This window comes from Chinchilla lanigera, unplaced genomic scaffold, assembly GCF_000276665.1.
Source record: "Chinchilla lanigera isolate Chin_1 unplaced genomic scaffold, ChiLan1.0 scaffold00088, whole genome shotgun sequence".
Taxonomy (NCBI): domain Eukaryota; kingdom Metazoa; phylum Chordata; class Mammalia; order Rodentia; family Chinchillidae; genus Chinchilla; species Chinchilla lanigera.
The window spans coordinates 4,032,591-4,054,421 of NW_004955489.1; the positions used below are offsets into that span (position 1 = coordinate 4,032,591).

The 21,831-nt window shown below is 50.7% G+C and overlaps 1 protein-coding gene across 1 annotated transcript in view; it reads left to right on the top strand.

The window, feature by feature from the left end:
• The window catches only part of Plxna2 (plexin A2), a gene marked incomplete in the record, with an annotated part of 202,644 nt that overhangs the window by 118,454 nt on the left and 62,359 nt on the right, over positions 1–21,831 (top strand). The window contains 5 exon segments of the mRNA XM_005404545.2: positions 8,053–8,153; positions 11,282–11,405; positions 13,067–13,220; positions 13,750–13,846; positions 16,749–16,863. Of these exon segments, the coding sequence (XP_005404602.1) occupies positions 8,053–8,153; positions 11,282–11,405; positions 13,067–13,220; positions 13,750–13,846; positions 16,749–16,863 (591 nt within the window).

A 21,831-nucleotide genomic window follows, 5' to 3' on the forward strand; every position in this document is an offset into this window, starting at 1 on the left:
GTACCTCAGACAACCTTGTGGAACTGGCCTCATTACTGTCATGTTTTACAGTGGGGAAATGGAAGTCGTAGATGGTCCAGTAACTCACTCCACGCCATCAGCTGAAAGCACAGAGCTGGATTTAAAAGGAGGATGGTCCCGCCAGCATGCACCTCTCAGCCGGTGCCCGGTGCAGGTTCTATCTAGAAAGGGACTCAGGAGTCGGTTCTGAGACAGAGGGACTGAGGCTGACCTGAGTCCTGCCCACCACGGGTCCCGGGGCCTGCACGGGGAGTGGGCCTGCCCACCACACATCCAAAGGCTGCATTTCTCTGCATGGGGCCAGAAGCTTCTTTGCCCATTGTTCTCTCCCCTTTGACTCTGGCAAGACCTCTGCTGGGCTTTGTGAATGAGGAAGAAAAAAATGTCTTTGAAAACTTCAACCAACTTTGGACTCCCACTCTGAGTAATAGATAGCTTTAATTACTCCGAATTACTCAGCCACTCTCCTCTTCTCCCCCAAGTCATTAAAAATAGATTTTCTCTTTGAACTGCACTCCTTCCTTCAGTCTCCAGATAGTGAGGAGTGCTGAGGACAGGGCCTGGGGTCAGCTTTGGGCCAGGGGCCGCGTGCAGCATCAGCTGCGGTCCCAGCCTCTGGAAACAGGCGTTTGCTGGGGTTTCACACCACCTTTTCTTAATAAAAATGGTCCTGTGACTGTCACTGCTTAGACTGGATGGCAGGGGGCTGGGATGGTGTCTGTTTTAAGAAGGTTTGGGGGCTCTGGACAGGACTATGGATTTTTAAGAAAACAGATCCAGCCCTGGAAGTAAACAAGAATGAGTTCTTCACAGTTGCTCCTGGGAATTGGTTCATAAGGAAGAGCCACCCTGACAGTGTGGGCTCCCACGTCCCCCTCCCGGGGACAGGTGTGATGGACAGGGCTGTCCGCATTTTGACAATAAGGAAAGAGAGACTGGAAGCAGTTAACAGGAGAGCCCAGAGCCACAGCTCACTGCTCGCAGGGCTCGGAGGTGGGGAACCCTGCTCCCTCCACCACTGGACCATGTGAGCAGAGGGCTCAGCCTCCCATAGGCAGCCCAGGAGCCCTCTGAGCCTGCTCACAGCCTCTCCCTTTACGCTTTGGGTCAAGTCTGCTCCAAACACAGCCCAGGGGGGGCATCCTCCACCACCACCCCCACCCCGCCAGTCTGCCTCCCTCTTCACCTTCTGGTATCACCTCTTGCTCTTTGGATTCTGAGTCACCGGCTGAATCATTGTTAGAAAACACAGCCAAGAATATGAGCTAAGAGATGCGAAGTGGTCAGGTGGATGAACTCACAGCAGAGGCTGACAGCGGCCCAGGTGCTGGTGTGTGGGAAGAAAGAAGGCAACGCGATGCTGGCCACCAGCCATGGTGCAAGGGGCTGAGCCAAGGGGGTGTGGCCCAAGGTGTGCTGGGGGAAGGGCTTCCCCAGACCGTGCCCTTTGGCTTCCATGCCTGAGGGAACCAGGCCAGAGCAAAGCTGCACCTCCCTAACCGCCAGCCCACACGTTTCTGCCTTCGAGGGTTCTGCCTCGAGGCCACCTCCATGAGATGAAGAGAATAGAGCCCGAAGCTCCCGGGAAAACCACCCTCCAGCCTCTCCATGCTGGCCGTACCCGCTGGGTGGAGGGCTGGCAAGACTCTGGGCAAGCTGTGAAGAGGAACCCTCCCTTCCACCAGCTAACAGCTCCTGGGTCCTGAGAGCTGCCCAGTGGACAGGCAGAGCCTTGCCTGCCTGCAAGTTGCCCCCAGCCTCCTAAACCCTGCCCTGGACTTGCCTCGAATCTGACCCAGCTTCTCTCTCTTGGAACTGACCCCAGAAGCAGCGTCTCCTTCCCCACTCCGCAACAAGAGCCCGTCCAGTTTGCCAGAGAGGAGTAAATGGCCCCATCCTGGGTAATGGAGGGCGCTTCTCCCACTGGCCACAGGCCACACACTGTGAGACCAGAGGCAAGTCAGCCCTGTGGGGCCTTAATGTCCTGACAGCTCCAATGGGATCATAATTCGTAATGATACCTGTCCCCTCTTCCTCCCTGGGGAGCTCTGCAGGTCAGATGAGTGACAGCACCGCCAGCACTACTGGGGCTGTGCTACTCATCCGCCCCATATGCAGCCTCGGTGGGCTGCTCTCCTCTCTACCATCGGACATGGATGTCAATGGGTATCAGATGTTTTCTCAAAAGCAGATTTGGATTGGTGGAAAGGGGGAGAATGGGCCCAAAGTGCTACAAACTTGGAGGATTGAGGGGTGGGCTGGCCTGGAGGGACCACCAAGAGAAACCACCATGGAAAGGAGAGAGGCCCAGGGAACCATTTCTACCAGCTTCAGCTGCTGTGAGCTTTGTCCCCGGAAGGCCTTGGGACCAGGAGGCCAACTGCACACTCCAGCTGGGCTGTCTGTGCCACCTCCCACCCCTGCCACCTGGCCCCCGGCCACTGAGAAGGTCTCTGTTCCCCTCCGTGTGTCAGGAGCAGGCCACACATGCAGGGACAGGTGTACCATCTGGCAGGGGAGGACACATTCCAGGGAAGTAGGGGATTAAACACTCCGTGTCCAACGGGCTCGCTCCCTGGGGAGCAGCTTTGCCTTAGGCCTTCCCGCCGGCTAGCTCTGTCGCACTTGTGTGTTTGCAGAAGAATCCCAGAGGCCTCCTGGACGTGGAGTGCTCCCACTGGGCACTGAGATGTGTACCACCTTGCACTCTGATCCACGACTGCACCTTGGTTTTCCCTCCATGGGCGCGTCTGTCTCGCTGTAATGAGATCATTTGTTTCCTTGCTTTTGTTCTCAGTAGAACCATGGGCTTCAGGAGTGCAGAAGATGTCACCCCTGTGCCCATGGAGGGTTTGGCACAACATAAGTGCTCAGTAAATGTGTTAGGATTGAGCAGGACTCAGGCAAGCTCCGTCATTAGAATCCTATGGGGTTTTCTTCTCTCAGCTCAGTATTTCTCTGGAAGACTCTTCTAGGGGCTCAGAACCACAAACCCTCCCTGTGATTGTCCACACAGGTGGCAGACAGGAAGCTCTGATGCTGTCCCCAAGCTCACCAGAGCTTTTGTTCTTATGCCTGCATTGGGAGCTCTTCCATCTGAAGAGTGGCATGTTTGCAGCTGATGGCGGTAACCGTCCAGGGCTGCTGTCCAGGATGAGAGTGGCAGCTACTGCCAGGACCTCAGAGGCCTTTCTGCCTCCACCCTGGATGTTCCTAAACCTACAGACATGGCATGTTCTTCAGGGTCATTGGGGCTGAGGCTGGTTCCAGTGCTTTCCCCAGTGACTGCCCCCCAGGCAATATTAATCCGGCAAGGTCCTCATCAGGCTGGAACCGCTGTGGGCTACCCATCTGCAGAACTGAGAGGGCGGCGGGAGACCACCCCACATTCAGCACACCCCCACAGAGCTCTTCCCATGTGGAATCAGGCCAGGGAAGGCACCAGGGATGCGGGGCCCTGGGGCCAGAGGAGCCAACAGCACAGTGTGAGTCACCTTTAATTAGGAGTATTTCTTAAGTAAATCACTTAATAGGACACTTATATTCATTAGAGGCATAATTATAAGACATAAGATCAAGCAGAAAAGAATGTGAGCTACGAAGGCAGAATCCAGTGGGAGGCAGCACCACGGGTCCTGGGGGACAGAAGTGAGGGGCAGGGGAGGGGCCATGTCCCATTGTATGGCTGCTCTCACCGGGTCCTTGGCCAGCCCAGCCCAGCCACCCTTAGATCCCCATCCTCAGAGTGGAGTGGGGAGGGAGACCCAGGCATAATTAAAATGCAATAATAATAAATAGACACTAATTAACATGTTATGGAGTGTCCCATTAAACTCTGAGTCAGCCCTGACAGAGCACCCCCTGCCTCCCTGGCATGGTGGACACCCTCCAGGAGAAAGCACCCCATTGTCCTGGACCTTTGGGAGACAGTGCCACTTCGTCTAGTCCTCCAGCTGCCACCTGGGGCTGCAGAGTGAGGTGGCTCCTGACTCTGGAGAACTTCACTTGGTCCTTTGCAGACTCCAGAGACTCCAAATTAATAGATTCAATTTCTCCTAGAGCATAAAGTGATCCCTAGATTTCTGTTGCTTTCCCTGCATGTCCCAAACTGCTGTAATTTCCACCAAAGCCCCCATGATGGGGTTTGATTGTGCTGCTTTCCACCCCTGTGGCCTGATGTTTAAAAAGCTGTCCCCCAGGAGCTGAGGCCATCTCTAGCTGTGATTCTCAAACTGTAACACACCCACAGATCAACCCATTTGGGGAGCCCAATCCAGCTTTGCTGATGGAGTGGGCCCTAGGTCTTCTTGTCTGAAAAGCTCACAGGTAATGCCAGCAGTGCTGGCCTGAGGACCACACCTTGACAGCCATCGCCCCTTGAAAGCCACAGGGCCACCTGTTTCTGGAGGACATTCTTTTGACCAAGGAGTAACAGACTAAAGGCTCCGAGACTCCATATTGCTCCCTGTCTTCCCCACCCTTTGTGTTCGAGCCCAAACCCTTTCCTTCTGGAGTCGGTGTAGTAGTTGCCTCCTAGGACCTGATTCATACGCGTCTGTTGCGTAGTCCCCTGTGCACTCCCTCCTGGACGCCAGTGCCCAGCAGAAATAAACTGCCAGCTGCAGACCTGAGCTATGTGTGTGTGGTTTGCTAGCAGCTAAAATGGGCCTTGTTCCAAAGAGTGAGAAAAAACGAATTTTATGGAACCCAATATATATAAAATGGTAGCTTTTAAAATGCTCACAATGCATTATTAATGTGATATTTTATTTCTGTTCTCTTCTACACTGAGCCTCCCGCGTCCAGCGCGTGTCATGTACTCACCGTGCAGCTCAGCTCCGCAGCTCCTTTCAGACGCTCCTGAGCCCCGCGGGGCTGGTGGCCACCACACCAGACAGGGCGACACAGAAGCACTTTTTGTCCTTACTTCGCATTCGCTCATCCCCCTCTAAATATCTCTCTTAGAACACCATTGCTTTCTTGTTTTTATTGCTAGTCAGTTTGCAACTTAGGAGTGATGGCTGTGTTTTAATGCTGTTGTTTTTTTTATTCTCCTGAAGTGGACTGTATGGAGGACATGATTGATGAGCACTGGTTGATGAATGAACATAGAAAGCCATGAATATAGGGACATCTGACTTTGAGGGTCCCCTCCCAGTCACTGTGGCATTTCTTTCCTCTGGTCTGGGCATGGCTGTTAGATCTCAGAGGGGAGAATGATTCTAGCTGTAGAACCCTCCCCCGCTATAAGTTTCCTGTTTCACTTTTACTCTTTAACTCAGTGCATTAAAAAAAAGAAATCCCACCAAGAGGGCCCAGGAAACAGGAAAAATAGTTGTGCTGTTGGTTTCATGTTTGGAGAAGAACAGGGTTTCACTATCTCCATGGCACTTGGCGTGAAAGTGGGCTTTGTTGCGGGAGACACTGCACCCATTCAGGGCCCCCTTCCCCAGCTGCTGAGAGCCGGGCTGTGTTTTGACAGACGGGCCGAATGCAATGCAGACAGTTGTTTTAATTTCCAGCCAGATGCAGACATCACTCACAAGGAGCTCGAAAGCCAAGAAAGGGAGCTGGGCACTGGACTGCTGCTCTCAGGCCTGGCAAGGCAAGTTGGAGGGGGTCAGCGGAAGCCCAACAGGGAGCAAGGGTCCCAGAGATCCGCAGGCTCCAGGGAGGCACCTCCAGCAGGCCCCTGTCCAAAAGGTGCCTTTTGTAGCCATCCCAGCCCATGAGCAAAGCATGGGAAAGGCCCTGGGAAATCGGTCAGTGGTGGTGACGGCTGGATGCTATCTTCCAGCTGTCAAGTCATCCAGGTCAGAAATCATAACTGGCCTCAGAGAGTAGGTAAACTATGGGAAGTAGAATCCTGGACTGTCCAAATTTGAAAGGAGGATCCAGCCTTCCTCTGTAGGTGGAGAGGCCTCACACAGCATCACAGGAAAATGCCACCTTGACTGTGGGTGCGTCCCAGTAGTCGGTGTCCGTTCAGGCGGCATTCAACAGCCCTACCTCTCTTGTGTTGCACTCTTCGTCCATGGCCCTACTGCTGCCACACGGAGCCTGTCAGACACCGGAAAGAACCCGGGGCCGCCTTGAGACTCCTCTCCTGAGGGCTAAATAAGCATCTGATGCCCATTGGCTGCACTTAGAAACCACACCTGGACCTCCTGCCACTGTCCTGGCCGTCCTTTGGGATGGACCTTCAGTTAAGAAACACCCCATAGGGAGGCTGCAGAGACCAGAGCTCAGGACACCTGAGCATGACCACCTCACTAGGTCCTGACAATGTATATTTGTCTGGGTAGCTCATGATCATATCAGGTCCTTTAGGCAGGACATCACCTGTCATATCGCACATAGACTCATCTTGAACCCTGCCATATATTAAGCTTGAAGTGTTTTAAACCAGCTATTCCCCAAACTACATTTAGAATATCCATTTTTAAACGAAGTTTCAATATAGCCACTAACCCTACCTGCCTTTCATCTGTTTATTATTGAAGGGAGTTAGGCGTGCTCGGGGCTCAGGGTGTCCCTCATTCACAGAAAAGCCTGTGACAGGGCATGGTAGTTTGTGATGTGCTAAGGCTGGATAGGACTGCTAACAAAAGAGGCAGGCTGGGCACCCCACCAGAAAGTCAGAAAGTACCTGAACAGTGTACGCCCACCTTCAGATGAGACTGAACCTGTCTGTGATTCCTTCTGTCCATGATTACACTTCAGTTTGGAATGTCCTTGGAAGACATTTGGCACACACCTCCCAACAGACAGTCCCGGGAAGCCTCCTCCCCAGCACCGAGGCCCCCAGCACTTACACCAGTCCTGGCACACACAGACAGGTAGCACAACGCCTAGCAACTCTGTCTGCGGTTCCCACTCCCCTGAGCAGCAGGGCTCTATGGGTAGCGCGCACGCTGTTCTCAGTGGCTTCCCTATGGTTTAGCACCAGTGCCCCACAGAACTGACATCTAATAAACCTCTGCTGAACGAACAACATCAGGGTCCCTCCTGAGCTCTCAGGAGGATGCTGTGCAAGTATCTCTGTCACGTGCTCCGTCCCCCAGCCAGAGGCAGAACACTGCATTGCTGGACCCCAGGTTATGTTTTCACCTGAGCTCACACATTCTGTAGGTGGCAGGCCCCTGTGCTCTAGCAAATGAGAACCAATTTCTGGCCCAGCAGATGTTTCTGTAGCCCAGCAGCCTCCTGCCCCAACATGAACAGATACTTAGGACACAGCAAATGGGAGACTTCGGTCCTCTGACCCTTTGCCTGGCCTTTATTGTCACACTCACTGGCGGGGGGTGGGGGGTGGCATCCGAATAGGCCCAGCTCGGGTCCCTGAAGCACCCCACCAGAAAGCCAGGAGTTTTCAAGGGTGTACCGCAAGGGGAGCAGAGGCTGCATCTGCAGATTCCCGCTTTCCAAGCAAGACAGAACAGACAGGCAGCTCTTCTCTGTGGAGGTTCCCATGTAGCCAGATTTTTCAAAGGCTGGGAGATTTACTGGGGAAAGTGAATGCAGCCATCAGAGAAAGGATAATTGGATCCAGGTGGTATATTGGGCTGGCTGTAAAGAGCCTGTGCCGTACTATGAATATTATTTGATGGGAAAAGTTTCTCCTTCTCTCCCCTTTTCAATGTGCTCTGCGCAGGCAGGATGTCTCAGCCTGAGCCCAGCTGAAACCTCTTCAGCACTGAGTCTGCACCACTCAATAGCCTTTCAGCGGAGTTAACCATTTTCAGCACTTGCTCCAGCCCGACCAGCTCCATGGAGGACGCTAGCAGCCAGCTTGGAGGGTTTGCCCCATCTCTGGCAGACATAGTTTGCTTTTGCCTTGAAAATGTATTCCACTTAACTATACCTGACCCCATCAGCAGAAGATGAGGGGCTGGAGGCCACTGGTGTGCTCCCAGTGTCACCGTGTCAGGGGACATAGTAGTGCAGAGTGCAGGATGTAAGTATGTCTGAACATACACCTGCAAGTTGTCACAACTGACCTCTCTGTCCTCCCTTCCCTCTTTCTGGCAGGTCACCAGGGTCCCCGTGGAGTTTTGTGAGCAGTACACAACTTGTGGGGAGTGCCTGAGCTCAGGGGACCCTCACTGTGGCTGGTGTACCCTGCATAACATGTAAGTTTGGGTCATTCTGGAAGCGGCCAGTGCTGCAAGACCGGGGCCTTTCACGGGATGGTGGGGCAGGACAGCAGTTTACAGAAAGAGGAGCGTGTCCTTCTTTTGAGCAGTGATTGTAATTGTGGCACAGTGTAGGGCAGGAAAGGCGGTTACCATGAGCGCCTTCTCTCCTCAAGTCAGGCCTCTGTCTTAGTCTCCTCAGCCTGGTTGAGCAGTAGGGCTATTTTCTTGAATCGCTGAAAGACCTCACCAGGAAAGCCATGGAGACTGTCTAGGTTTCCCAAGAAACCTTGTGGCGGGTCCAGCTGAGAGTATGCAGACAGCACTGCACTGGGTGGGGAAGTCTGCTGTCGGGCTTGCTGCTGTGTGACCCTGGATGAGTCCTCTGACAGCTCCAGGCCTTCATTTCTCTGCTGCTAAATAAGGAAAATGCCTATTTCACAGGTGAATTGTAAAGACTAAATGAAATAATAAGTGCTTTGGAAATAAGGAAGCCCAGAAGAGGCTACACAAATCAAAATAACTATTATGGACTCCGTACCCTTGGGAGGACCCTTCTGGCCTCATTATTTCATGATTCCAAGAAGTCGGCATCTCACTCCAACTGGCCTCATATCCCTATTCAGATACATCCCCCCCATTGAATACCAGCTCCATAGAAATGCAAAATCACACTTAAACTTCCTAATTTGAAGAGCCCCAGAGGGATTGAAAAGGGTGAAAACCGATAGGCGGGAGCTGGCTAGGAATTCTCTTGCCCAATGGAGTTGGAAACTCCATGGCCTGGTGCCAGCCAGCAGAACATCTCCATGAAATGTGCGGAGTTTAGGGTGGAGGCGGAGGCAGAGGGCCAGAGTTCAGGGTCCTGCACAATAGCTCTTGGCTTCCAGCCTCTGCAGCAGGTGTTGGGAGGATTTGGGAGGGAGGAAGGGAGGCTGGTGCTTCACAGATGCAAAATCCGGACTGGATTTGAGGCCACAAATACTGCGTTCCAAGCTTAGGTTTCAGAGGTTAGAGATTCCTCAAAAAGTGCTGCGAAAATGCTCGCAGTCAGTCTCCACATGGGTCAGTAAAGATTCACAAGCTATGCACACACTCAGCACCCCAGAAACACCTTAAGGGGTGAATGTGGGTTCCCAACAGTAAAGGTGACCCCCCTAACCAGCAGGCTCTCTCCGCAAGAGAGTTTTTATCTCTGAAGAGCCTAACAGCCCACCTAGCTAGTGCAAAGGCCCTGGGCTGCGTGCCCTCCACTCTACAGCAGCCAGGTCAGCTGCACCTCGACTTCCCTTCCTTCCCACCTTGCCTTTCTAGTTCTGGTGCCTCTGAGAATTACAGCAGAATTATAGATCAGGGATGGACACTTGTTCACTGGTAGGGCAGCTGTTTCCCCAGCTTGTCCTAGTGTCTATAGGTGATCAAGGATGCACCACTGCCTTAGCTACCCCGGACCACCTCGTCATCTCTGGGACCAGGTCCCTGTGACTTCTAGAATGGCTGAGCTTCTTCAGGAGAGCTCAGATTTCCTCTGTCCCCACAACTGCTCACCTATGGTCCGAGAATCCTCCCTCCCTCTCTGAGCACGCCTCTCCCAGCCACTCTGCCTGCCAAGGGCACATGGGGAGCAAGAGTTCTGATGTTTATGCTCAGAGCTTTCTCCTGGCCTGGTGGCTGTCATTTCACCAGACCTGCAGTGCCCTGCCCCTGGCTACCACCAGCCTTCCCTGCCAAGAGGGTACCAAAGAGCCAGGCCAACCCAGCTCCAGACCAGCATGCCAGCCTCTTCGTGGAGGCAGAGGGCTGCGGGCAATGGATGAAGGGCTTGTGGGTCCAGGGGGATTTGAAACCATCCTGCCTCTTCTGTACGCCTTACTCTTGCAAGTGTGTTATTGTCTCCCGGGCTATTTATCTCTGTTAGGGCTGTTGCCATAAATAGTATGATAAAAAAGAGCCATTTCAGTGAGTCAATGAGATAAAGGCTCCAGTCAAGAGCTCACTTTAGAGCTATCTTAAGGATTCACTTAAACCTCAATAATTCTTTTCTTTGACAGCATTCATATTTAGATCCATTATGTGCCTGGAAAGGAAGGGGGGGAGGAGCTTGGGGGAAACCCTGCTGGATGGTGCAGTCTTGCAGGGTCCCAGGGCTGTTTGGTTTAGAGCTGCCTCAACCCTGCAGTGTGCCCCACACACACACACGGCAGGTGGCATCCTGAAGCTCCCGTATGGAGCAGAACCGTGTCCACCTGCCGCGTGTGGGCAGAAGAGCTGGAGCTGGGATGAAGACATCGGGAGGAGCAGCCACACAAGCTTTCTGACAGGCAGCCCTGGCTGCAGCTCCATGTCTGTCTCTCTGTCTCTAGGCATTATTTCATGACATAAACATTTATTTAAAATATTCCCTGTGACAGGTGGACTACCCCAATGAATAAAACATAGCTTCTGCCTTCAAAGAGCCATTAATCCACCCACAAGATCATAGGCACCCTACCCCACACAGCTAAGACCCCGCACCGGTTTTCTAACTTCTGGAAGAGAATAAGAACAAGAGCCACCGTCATCAGTACTATTGGCATTGCAGGGTTCATGCTGACATGGCACCTGCCAAGTGCAGGGCTCTCACCTGCCCCACTTCATTCAGCCTTGTCCTTCCCCCAACCCTTGACGTGGGCTTTTCCCACCACCTTCACCCTGCTATGGCGGAGAAAACAGAACAGAGACTAGGTAACTTTCCTAAGAGTACACAGAGGGCAGTAGGCCTACGGTAGGCGCAGCACCCTTGCTCCAGAGTGCATATTCTGAGTCCGTCACAGTGCTACAACTCAGGTCCCCCAAAGTCCCCTCATTCACCATCTGAGTATCCAACAGCACAGACAAGGACAGGAGTGTCCCTTTTGTCTAAGCTACCCCATTCTTTGTGCTGAGAAGTGCTCCTTCCCCCAGTCTGTCCTTAGCTGCCGGTGATACAGACCCCCAGGAAATCCCCAGAGCCCTCGAGAGTCAGGTGTAGGTCACCAGGAGAAGACAAGCCACAGGCCTCAGTGCAGCACAACCATCTTACCTAGGGACAAAGCCAAGCATGTAGGCCCCAGGCCTGACCTCTTGTTAATCTGTGTCTATATTAGGTGCTCCCGCAGGGACAAGTGCCAGCGGCACAAGGAACCAAATCGCTTTGCCGCCAGCATCAGCCAGTGTATGAGCCTGGCAGTGAAGCCCAGCAGCATCTCTGTGTCCGAGCACAGCCGGAAGGTGGGTGCCCCAGGGGGAGTGGGTATGGGGAGGTGGTGCGCCTGGCAGGTATGCACCTCATGGCTTGCACAAGTATCTGTACAGTGATCAGGCTTCAGATGCCCCAAGGAAACTACTGAAAACCTGGTAACTCCTGTGTAAAGGGTACAGCCGTTTCCCACACTCCCCGCACATTTATTACCCCTGGATCTGCTTTGTAAATGCAAATTTTACCTTTAATGACAAACTCTGACAGAATACTTCTTATACAAAATAACATTTTCTTTAACGTGTGCTATATTTACAATAATCCGCTTGTTGTTATGCCACGTTTACAGTCAACCACTTGTTATGTTCTCTAAGGAGATCTGCAGGTTGTCTCTATGTCCATCCAAAGTCCTTAAAGAGGACAGAAGTGCCCTTACCCACATGTCCTGGTGCAACCCAAAGTCTTCCCACCCTCCAGTCCCAGCCACAACTTCATCCTGCAGGTTTTCAGAGCCCTTGCAAGTGTTAACTCGTTAATAATGCTCACAGGATTCAGGCCTATTCACCCCCTCCAGTAGGTTTCAACTCTCCAGGAGCCAAGGAACCAAGCAGGGAAGGGGGGTATCTGAGTCCCCACTGATAGGAAACTGAGGCAGAGATTCAAGGACAAACTCATGAAAAGGCTGGGTACCACCTTTTATCATTGTGTCCAAGAAAGCCACTGCCAAGTGTTGACAGGAAGACAGAGGGAAGCCTCCCTACCCCTGCCCCAGCTCTGAGAAGGCAGGGGTGTCATGCCATGAAGCCCAGGGCATTGCTCAATGTCACAGGGAGCCAGTCACATATTTTGCCTATTCAAATACCCCCTGGCCGTGTATTGTGATAATTGAATAAAAAAAAAATTGAAAAATGCACTGAATTGAGGTCAGAATTTTGCCATTAGATATTTTCTCCACAAACAAATTCTTCTGAAAGTCTGGTATTTTTACCACTCAAAAGAGCACCTTCAGACTTGACAAGACTGGAGACCACTGGCCTCCATGATGGAATGCAGAGGAAATAGACGCTGTGGAGCTGTTGGCAGCACCTTCCCTGGTCTATATTAGGCCACCATCCTTGCAAATCTCCTGTTCCACTCTGGAAGAAACACTGGAGAGCAGAGAGCCCCAAGAAACAGCGGAGTAGGAACTGCAGGAATCCCATAGCCTGCTAAGTAGCCTGTGAGCCAGTGGTAGCCACAGTGAGGAGCTCCTTTCTCCACCAAACTAGCGTGATCCTGGCAAACCTCCAGACTGGTGATACTTGCTCTCTCAGGAGCCCAGGCTGAAGCCTCTCTGATGAAGACCTCAGCTCATGACTTTCTAATTCCCATGATGCTTTGCAATTGATTTCCATGTCAAAATGAGCAGGATCTAAGATGGATTTTGGTACCTTTCCTTCTTTGCCCCAACCCTTAGTGCCTTCTGATGCTCGACAAGATTGAAAAATCAATTAATAATAATATTAATAAAGACTATTGGCCCTGCACACCACTGAGCAATTAATTACCATAATTGTTCATTGACAGAGCTGGAAGATCACCTAGATCAGCTCTCTACTTTGATAGATGAGGTCAGGACTGATTAGTGAGTAATAGGCCCGGGCAGGGCCAGCCTTGAAGCCTGGGTCTCCTGAGCTCTTTGCTCCTTCCACAGCTCAACCTGGTTGTGAGTGACGCTCCAGATCTGTCTGCAGGCATCACCTGTGCCTTTGGAAACCTGACAGAGGTGGACGGGCGAGTGACTGGCAGCAATGTCATCTGCCTGTCCCCTGGGCCCAAGGATGTCCCTGCCATCCCTCTGGATCAAGGTAAGAAGCGTCTACTGAGAGAGCAGAGGCTGGGAGCTGCTCCACCACAGTGCAGCCTGGAGTAGCAGGCAAGGAAGTTGCTTCACCTCATCTTCCAAACCAGGTGTGAGTGCCGGCTTAGAGAGCTGGAGTTTGAAAACAAAGTGTCACGGCCCCCAGATAAATCTAGGGTGAAGAGAAACACTTGTTCCTGAGTAGAGTGCAGCTTCAGAGTGCAAAGAGCTGCCCAGGGCCTGTCCTTTCTGGGGATGAGAGGGGCTGCAGGCCTTGGCCGGTTCTCTCCCTAGACCTAGGATTTGAGGGGCTCTGGCCCGATGTTGCTAAAATTGTTTCAGCCACAGAACATCTCTTACTGAGGCCAGGGCCACCATGGAGTCTGTCACCTCCTCCCTGGGTGAAGGTCTGAGGGGTTCTCTCAGGAGAAATCAGCTGGATTACATCTTCTGTCTGTGCCCCAGAAAAGCCTTTTCCTGCAGACCACCTCTGGAACCCCCAGGCTTTCATTCCTTCCCATTCTACTTTTTTCCAGACTGGTTTGGACTAGAGCTACAGCTGAGATCCAAGGAGACAGGGAAGATATTCGTCAGCACTGAGTTCAAGTTTTACAACTGCAGCGCCCACCAATTGTGAGAACTCCTGGGAAGCAGCCTTGAGGAGGGGATGTGCGGTGGGGCTTCCATCCTTTGGGTCTAAGCTCCTTTAAGAGAGAAGAAACGTGGTGGGCTCCCCCTAGTCTCCTTAGAGGGCCGGGCACAAGATGTGGGCAGAAGTGAGCAGCGCTCATTCTCCATGGCTTTCGGTCTCATTCCACCCCCCTGCACTCACTACCCCAATTCTCTTAAGCCAGAACAGAAAAAGGATCATGACCCAAAAGATGAGAAAAGATCTCCATTGTGGACCACTTTGTGATGGCTTTGTAGTTGGAGTTAAGTAAGTGAAGAAGTCAGAACTGGGGGTGTCCGCTGCTCAAGTACCCACAGAGGATAAAACACAGGGAAAGTAGCTTCTCTGAGCATACAGAGAAAGGACCTCAGATGAGGAGGTTTGGCAGGGTATTAAACTCTGCTGTGCTCCTGATCTACACTTCCGTTTTTGAATCCGGAGGGAAAACCAGACAAACTGAACTACAACCTCTAGAGGGGCTTGGATGCAGCTCAGCTGACTTCACCAGCCACCTGCAGTAGATAAATGTCTCCCAACCCTGTCCTCCCAAGAGAAGCCCCCACAACCATGCAGGGAGCACTCAACAAGTAAAAGGCAAGGCCAGAAGCAGGGGTCTATCCATACTTTCTTCTGATCCTAGAAGAGAAACTCAGGCACAGAAGTTGGGCGTTCATGCACTGTTTGGCTTAGAGAGAAGGAAATGTGTCAGGATACTAGGACCGAGGATTGTCATAGGACTAATAACCATGATGGATGTCCAGCAAAGAGGAGAATGCTACCCACAGCTCCATGCCAGAGGGGGCAGTAATCGGGCATAGCCTACCAGCCCATCTTTCCCATTGCCCCGGATAGGAGTACTGAGGTCTGTGTAACAGGCAGAACTCTCAGGGAGTCTGTAGGGACCAAATTGTAGGCACAGGGGGCTCAGCATCAAGTCAGGCAGGGGGTGTGTTTGCCCGTTAGCCCCAAAGGGACTTTCAGCCATTGAAACAGACCAGTGAGCCAGTCCTTAGTCTCTCCGCAGCTCTCACCTTGATTTGCATGACCAGAATAATCTGGGATTGTCGTATCTCTACAGTAGCCAAGGAAACGTATCTGGACCCATTGGGACAACTCAGTAGATATGCAGAGAAAGATGGAATAAGAGCTGAAAATGGCCAGCAGAGAACCAGGCAGCCCAGATGGTGGCCAAAGCTGAAGTGGGCAAAAGTGACCTCTGACCCCTGCCTTCCAGCCCGTTAGCTTAGGGGAATGCCTGCAGCCCCGAGAAAACCTACCAGCCTCCTCACAAACTAACACAGTGGGACTAGAACCCATTGTTTCTGAGAGCACCCTCACAGCCCTGGCAATCCAGTGTGACATCACTGCTTTCAGTGATGAACTGCTATGGCAGCGAAGATGCTGTCACAGGGAGCAGCAAGTTTTACCAGGAAAAAAAAACCAGATCTCCTTGACAGCAGAGGTTTCATTTTATTGCCAAACATGATCTATCTTACTCTTCTCCCTTGGCATCCATATTTAAAAGTCACAGTATCAAGTTCACTTCCCTCCTTTTAATATGGTAAACTGAGGTCCAAGAGAGTAAACACCGTACTGACTGTCACAAAATTAGCCAGTAAAAGGTTCATGTCTATAGTTCCAATAGATACCATCAGTTTTTGGTCCTTGGTCTGTTTTCATTATCTACTTGCTGAATCAGGAAATATTATCAAGAGCCAATCAGTCAAGAAGTATGACAAAGCACTGACCTACACTCAGAGACTAAATAACTTTGTACATAAGCAGAAGGGAAGAAAGATCATTGATCTGGGAAAGGAAGTGTAGATGGGCTACAGCACCTCAAGGTGCGGGCCTATTAGCAAGTGACCCTTTCCTAGCGCCCCAGCCATCCAGATGTAACCGGAGTCCCACCAGGTGGCGCCAGATTGCAGACCTGTTCTGGTCCATGGCAGATAAGTCTCTTCAGAAAGACTATGGAGCAAGAGAGCTGGCTTGGGGCGGAAGAGCAACCCCACCCACCAAACCCATTTCCACTATGGTGGTCTGATCATACACACCGAGCCAAAATAATATACACAGTCTCCATGTAAAACCAGAGGGAAAGAAGTGTTCACCCTGGCAAGGAATATGTGTACCATACACATGTCCTACTGTTCCCTGCCTGAGCTTGCAGTGATGTGAGATTAAGTTACCATTTAATACTGTTGAGTCCCCTAAACCCCATAACACAGATGCTATAGCCCATTGTTAACATGCAAACGTTACTGTATTTAACAGGTTGAAATCACAGGCCATTTAAGCACTTGAAAATAATACTCATGTTTAGCGATGCACTTTTCAAAGCCTGTTCTTGTATATTATCTTGTTTGACACCAAACATCCCTGAGGAGTGGAGAGGACTATTTTATTACAGGCAGGTAAAGGAACTCCAGCTCAGAGACTGAAATGACTTACTCATGGGTGGCTCTGGGCCCAGCAGCAGAAGCAAGACTGCACTCATATCTGCCCAGGTTCCACCTCTGTGTCCCTACCGCGGCTCTGTCTTATAGGCCGCAGTAAGTTGGTAAAGAGTTACTACCAGTAATTAGAGAAGCAAACTAGTTTGTAGCATTTGCCAATTTTTGTGGTTTAAATACCCCCACCAAGGCAGATCTCCAAGCTCCCAACATGACATTGTGGTCCTTATAAGATGTATTCTCCACCCAAGGTGTTCTTGTGACCAGAAAATTAGCAAGAAACCAGGACTAGCGTTAGAGAATCCACAGTCCACCTGTCCGCTCTCCTGTGAAGAAGACTGGGATATACACAGACTTCCTCATGACACGTGGCTGCAAGCCTGACCCCTTACTGTCCCTGTCCTTGTAGGTGCCTGTCCTGTGTCAACAGCGCCTTCCGCTGCCATTGGTGCAAGTACCGCAACCTCTGCACTCATGACCCTACCACCTGCTCCTTTCAGGAGGGCCGCATCAATATTTCGGAGGTAAGAAGGTTCACCTTGGCCGGGGAGCATCCCCTGTGAATCAGCGCTGCCTTTCCAGATGGTCAGTCCAATGGCTTGACCACCTCTGGTCCTGGCCCATCTTGGTGTTCTTGCCCAAGGTTCTACATATCAGAAAACCATGTCCCTCTAAAGCTCAAGGAAGTGGTAATAAATGATTCCAGAAAGAGAGGCTGTATCTGCTCAACTCCTCAGACTCAGGGCATTCAAAAGCTTGAAGTAGTATATTGAGGCTAAAGGCCAAGAGGAAACACATCCAGCCAGGCTCGGTGCTCTGGAGGAGGGCAGCAAAGGGTGTTCGTTCTGGGTCTTGCCCTTTGGTTGGCTGCAGACATGGTCTAGTTCAACAGGACAGGGAGTCTCAGCTGTCCTTTCATGCCAGCTTCTCTTCCAGCTCTAACATTCAGTGATCCTTTGGCTCTGACTATGGCTGGTTGGTGGCCTTGGAGAAAGAGGGAAATCCAGCTGATGAAAGAAGCTGGCATCGCTAACTGTCTGCTTTTACCGTACAAAGCCCCACCCCTAAAACCTAACGCACCTTTGCTACCAACACAGTAACTTGTGACACGGCTTACCTTTTCAAAGACTATTCCAGTCCGTGTCTGAGGGCATTGACTTTCTAGCATGTTCCCAGTATCCCTCAGGACAGTGAAATGTGCTGGTCAGTCTGCCTTGCTCTTCATGCCCAAAGGTGACCAGTGTGGTATGAACAACTCTAAAGATCAAATGTGTCACACGGATGTCCACATCCACACATTTCCTCTTGTTCTACTTTTTAGAAAATTCAAATAGTAGTGATGGTGTAGTGTTTTCCTATACCACTATAGACTTTGTACACCCTCCCTACTGCATGAGGCAATGAGCGCCTTATTGTTCAACCCTTAGGGCCTTTTTCAGTGGCTGTTTGCCAGCTGCATGCAAGGGAAAATGATGAGCAGTGAGCCTTGTGCCCATGTTCCATGATGGGAATCGTGTCTACCTGTCTAAGATGTCAAGAAAAGGGGGCTTCTGGGTCTCCATGGCTAAACATAAGAAAAGAGACCTTGAAAGTTTCCTAAAACAAACACTCATAGCCTTGGATTCTTCTTAGTTTCCAAAACAATAGGAGTTCTATTCCATCTGAGAAGTGAAATTTGCCTGCCTGGAGATGGAGGGACATAAATGGTGGCACAAGACAGACTCATCCACAGGGCCTCAGAGTGGTGGAAACAGGTACCCAGGAAATTATCCCAAGAAGATTTCTCTGTGTCCAGTGGGCATGCTGGCACTGCTGGCCTGAAAGCACCATGTTGTCCTTGGTGGATGTTGGGAGTTTATTTCAGCCCTGAGATTCTATAAGGGTTGGAAACTCATCTTCTTCCCCTAGGGAAAGTGCCTGAGAGCTGAGGTTGAGGGCTGGAGGGGAACACAGCTTGGGAGCTGCAGAGCAATGGCTGTGGGAAGCAGCCACAGGAGGGCCGGGTCAGAAGTGTGGGCTGGGCAGTAAGAGATTGTGACCAACAGCCTCAGAAATTGCCCTTCACTTTGGCCACTTGAAATGGAGGAGGATCCTAGAACCCAGAGGCAGGGTGAAGTGCAGACGTAGATCAGAGCCTGCCTCACTTGGCCACCCCCTTAGTCAGAGAAAACCTCAAAGCCAAGCCTGGGTGACACCTTGCAGCTGCAGCAGAGGTGAGCCAGCATTCACACAGAGCAAGACAAATAAACTCTTCAGGAGAATGGAAGCCTGAGGGCTGAGCTCCGAGGCTAATTGGAAGCAGGCCAGGCCCTCTTCACACCACATAGAAGCCACAGAAACCCAGCGGCCTCTGGGCCATAAGAGTTTGGGGCATTCCAGAGAGAGGGCGAGAGGTGCCATTGCCTTCCTATACTCAAGTACAAATTAATACCAAAAAGAGCCCCAGGGAGCACAAAGACTTTCCATCTTTTTCCAGTCTCATTTCCTGTCCTTCATGTCCATGGCTTGGGGGAAGAGGAATGATTCCTCTGGCTCCTCCCATCTCCTGGAGTGAGACTGGGCTTGATGACTGCTCTCTTACTGACTTGCATGCTGGCCCCTGGCACGGTGTAGGGACCGACTCTCTGGAGGGCCAGGAGGGGAAGCCCAGACTTGAGGAAATGGGGTGCAGAGGCCCCATGAGGTTACTAGGGCCACCTCCTCTGCTTCCTAAATACCTCAGCTCTCAGCTGCAGTCAATCACATAGTCTTCCTAGCAAAATGCTCAGGTCCTGGACTTTGCAGCTCTGCTTTAGGGGACCCCCCTATTCTTGTCCAAATTCCTGCTTAGGAGACCCCCTAAGCTCCTGAAACTTTGAGGAACCACACAGGTGCACATGCCAAGCTTCGGTGAGTTCTCCTTCACTCTCTCAGGAGTCCCATCTGGTGTCATCATGTTGCTATGAGGACTAGGCATCCCCTGACTATCTTTCTGGGGCCCTTAGACTATCTTTTTTTTTTTTTTTTTTTTACTTCCAATAATATAGCAGGCCTTTGAATCAAATTTTATGTCTTTCTGCTTTCTAGAAACAATATATGGCTGATTAGCTCCTTTGGATAATGTAACAATATTAATGCATCGCACATTTGTCATTTCTTTCACATATGGTGGGAATTCTCAAAGTGTGCCTGCCAGGGACACACACACCATTCACATCACCCACAAACTTGTTAGAAATTCAAATTCCTGGGTTCCAGCCTAGATGATGCTAAAGATTGAGAACCACTGACATATAGCATTTCAGATGATTCTTGAAGCAGCCTGGAAACTTCACGTAATGCAGACCTGACATCTATTGGAGCCAAGAAGCCAAAATGTAGGGGTTTTGCCCAAGACAGTAGATAACTCAGGCATCCCAAACACAAGTAGTGTGCTTTGTACAAAAATCAGGGCCTGTGAGTATGTTGATCCACGGGGCAGCATGCCACTTGCAGGATGGCTTCAGCCTGGCCCCTTGCTGATGGTCATGAGGGTCCAGGGTGTGGCTGGACCAGTGCAAATCCATCTCCACAGGTTGAGGAACTTCCCATGGAAGACAGGTCAGCAGTGCCCTTCCCAGATGCCAAGGGGCAGCGTATGCATACACAGTGCTTCTGCCCACATCCTTCCAGAGTCCATGCTGACGTTTGACAGTAAGGAATGCAATTCAAATACAAAAATATTAGAAGTTAGCACCTGTTGACTGCTTGTCATATATAATGTACTGTGTGTGTGTGTGTGTGTGTGTGTGTGTGTGTGTGTGTGCATAAATCTCATCTACCCTTCACTGCTCTGTGAAGTTGATTGTAGGACAGATAGGCTGAGGCTTATGCAAGTGAAATATTTTCACTCTGATCATCAGACAAATACAGACATCACAATTCAGAGTCAGTGTTCCAAGCTGGCCTTGAATAAGTTGACCTCTAATTCTGTGTTCAGATACACACATCCCCATGAGAAATGTGCAATAATGATATTAACAATTGTTAGTCTGGCTTATTACCACTTACATCATACTTTACACCCTTCTTTCATGCAATCCAGGGTTGTCAGGTAGCATTACCACCACTGTATAGATGAGGAATACAAACTGAGCCAATAACGAGGCAGAACTTCCTAAGAGCAAGAACACAGCAGCTTTCTGGTGAACCCCCCAAATCTCTGCCTCCTTAGTCTGCATAAGGCTGTGACACGGTTAGCAAGCAGTGTGTGCAAGAGTATGTATGTCTTTCAGCTTTTAAAACTCATTTCCTTCCATGGCTAAACCAGGCCTAGTGAGATGTAGATACATAAATATCTTCTTTACACCCTGCCCCAGGGGAAAGATAGAACCAAATAAATCCGATTAGCTTTCCAGGATGCTGGCTGCTGTCTCTCTTTGAAGTCCAGTGGGTGAAGATAATGCCATTTCCACATGGGAGAAGTCGTTTCAGAGGACCGACAGGTCCCAACACAGAAACTGGCAGCACACAGGGGAGCCGAGTGGGTCACGCAACCCCAAGGCGCACATTGCTGTGTGCAAAGTCCCCGCCTCCCAGTAGTTGCATCCACTCCCCACCTCCTCCAGCCCTGGGACATCCCCCAATAGGACACCTGTTCATCTCAGTTTGGATGAAGATGCTGCTGAGGAGGTGACCTGGCTGTCATTGGCCATGGGATAGAAGGACTGAAAGATGTTACTCCAAAAGCTGTGAGGGTCAGTAGGACCAATTAGCATCTTAAGAATGTCAATAGAGGTGTTAGCATTTGATAGAAAAGCATTTGTGGTTATTGCATTTCCAGTCCTTTGGATAAGAGTGTGTGTGTGTGTGTGTGTGTGTGTGTGTGTGTGTGTGTGTGTCCACAGAAGCAAATGGCTCGGAAATGGCCTCACTATATCTGGTGAAATCCATCACCTTCCTCAAGCTCCAGATGTATTAAAGTTCCAACAAGTTGGCAATTCTCCAGCTGCCAGCTCTCTGGCACCTGCCTTCTGCCTTCCCACTTCCACTTCCACGCGAGATCCACTGCCCCTCACTGATGATCTCACCAGAATCATCTCACAACCTCAAAGTCTGAATCTCCCACTGCCCACAAAGGAGAGAGTACCTTGGGCTTCAACAGCTTCTTTCCTTTGCCCTAAAAAACAGAAGGAAAACTCCTGTCTGGCCTGAAAGCAATAGCCAAATAAGCAAAACCTAACATATTCTTTTTCTACTGGGGCAATCTTGTAGCATGTTTGTCATTTGAGAAGATCCTAAATCTAATTCTAAAAATCCGAAACAGCAGGCCAAGGAAAAGTTTTCTAAAATTCTAGAATCCCTTAAAACACTTCTGAGAGTCTTCATAAAGTCTGCTCATCATTCTCCAAAGCCTATGCTGGCCAAAAGACTGTATGTGTGTGTGTGTGTGTGTGTGTGTGTGTGTGTGTGTGTGTGTGTGCATGTATGTGTACACTTTATATATAGTATATATGGTCATCTCTTAGTGCCAT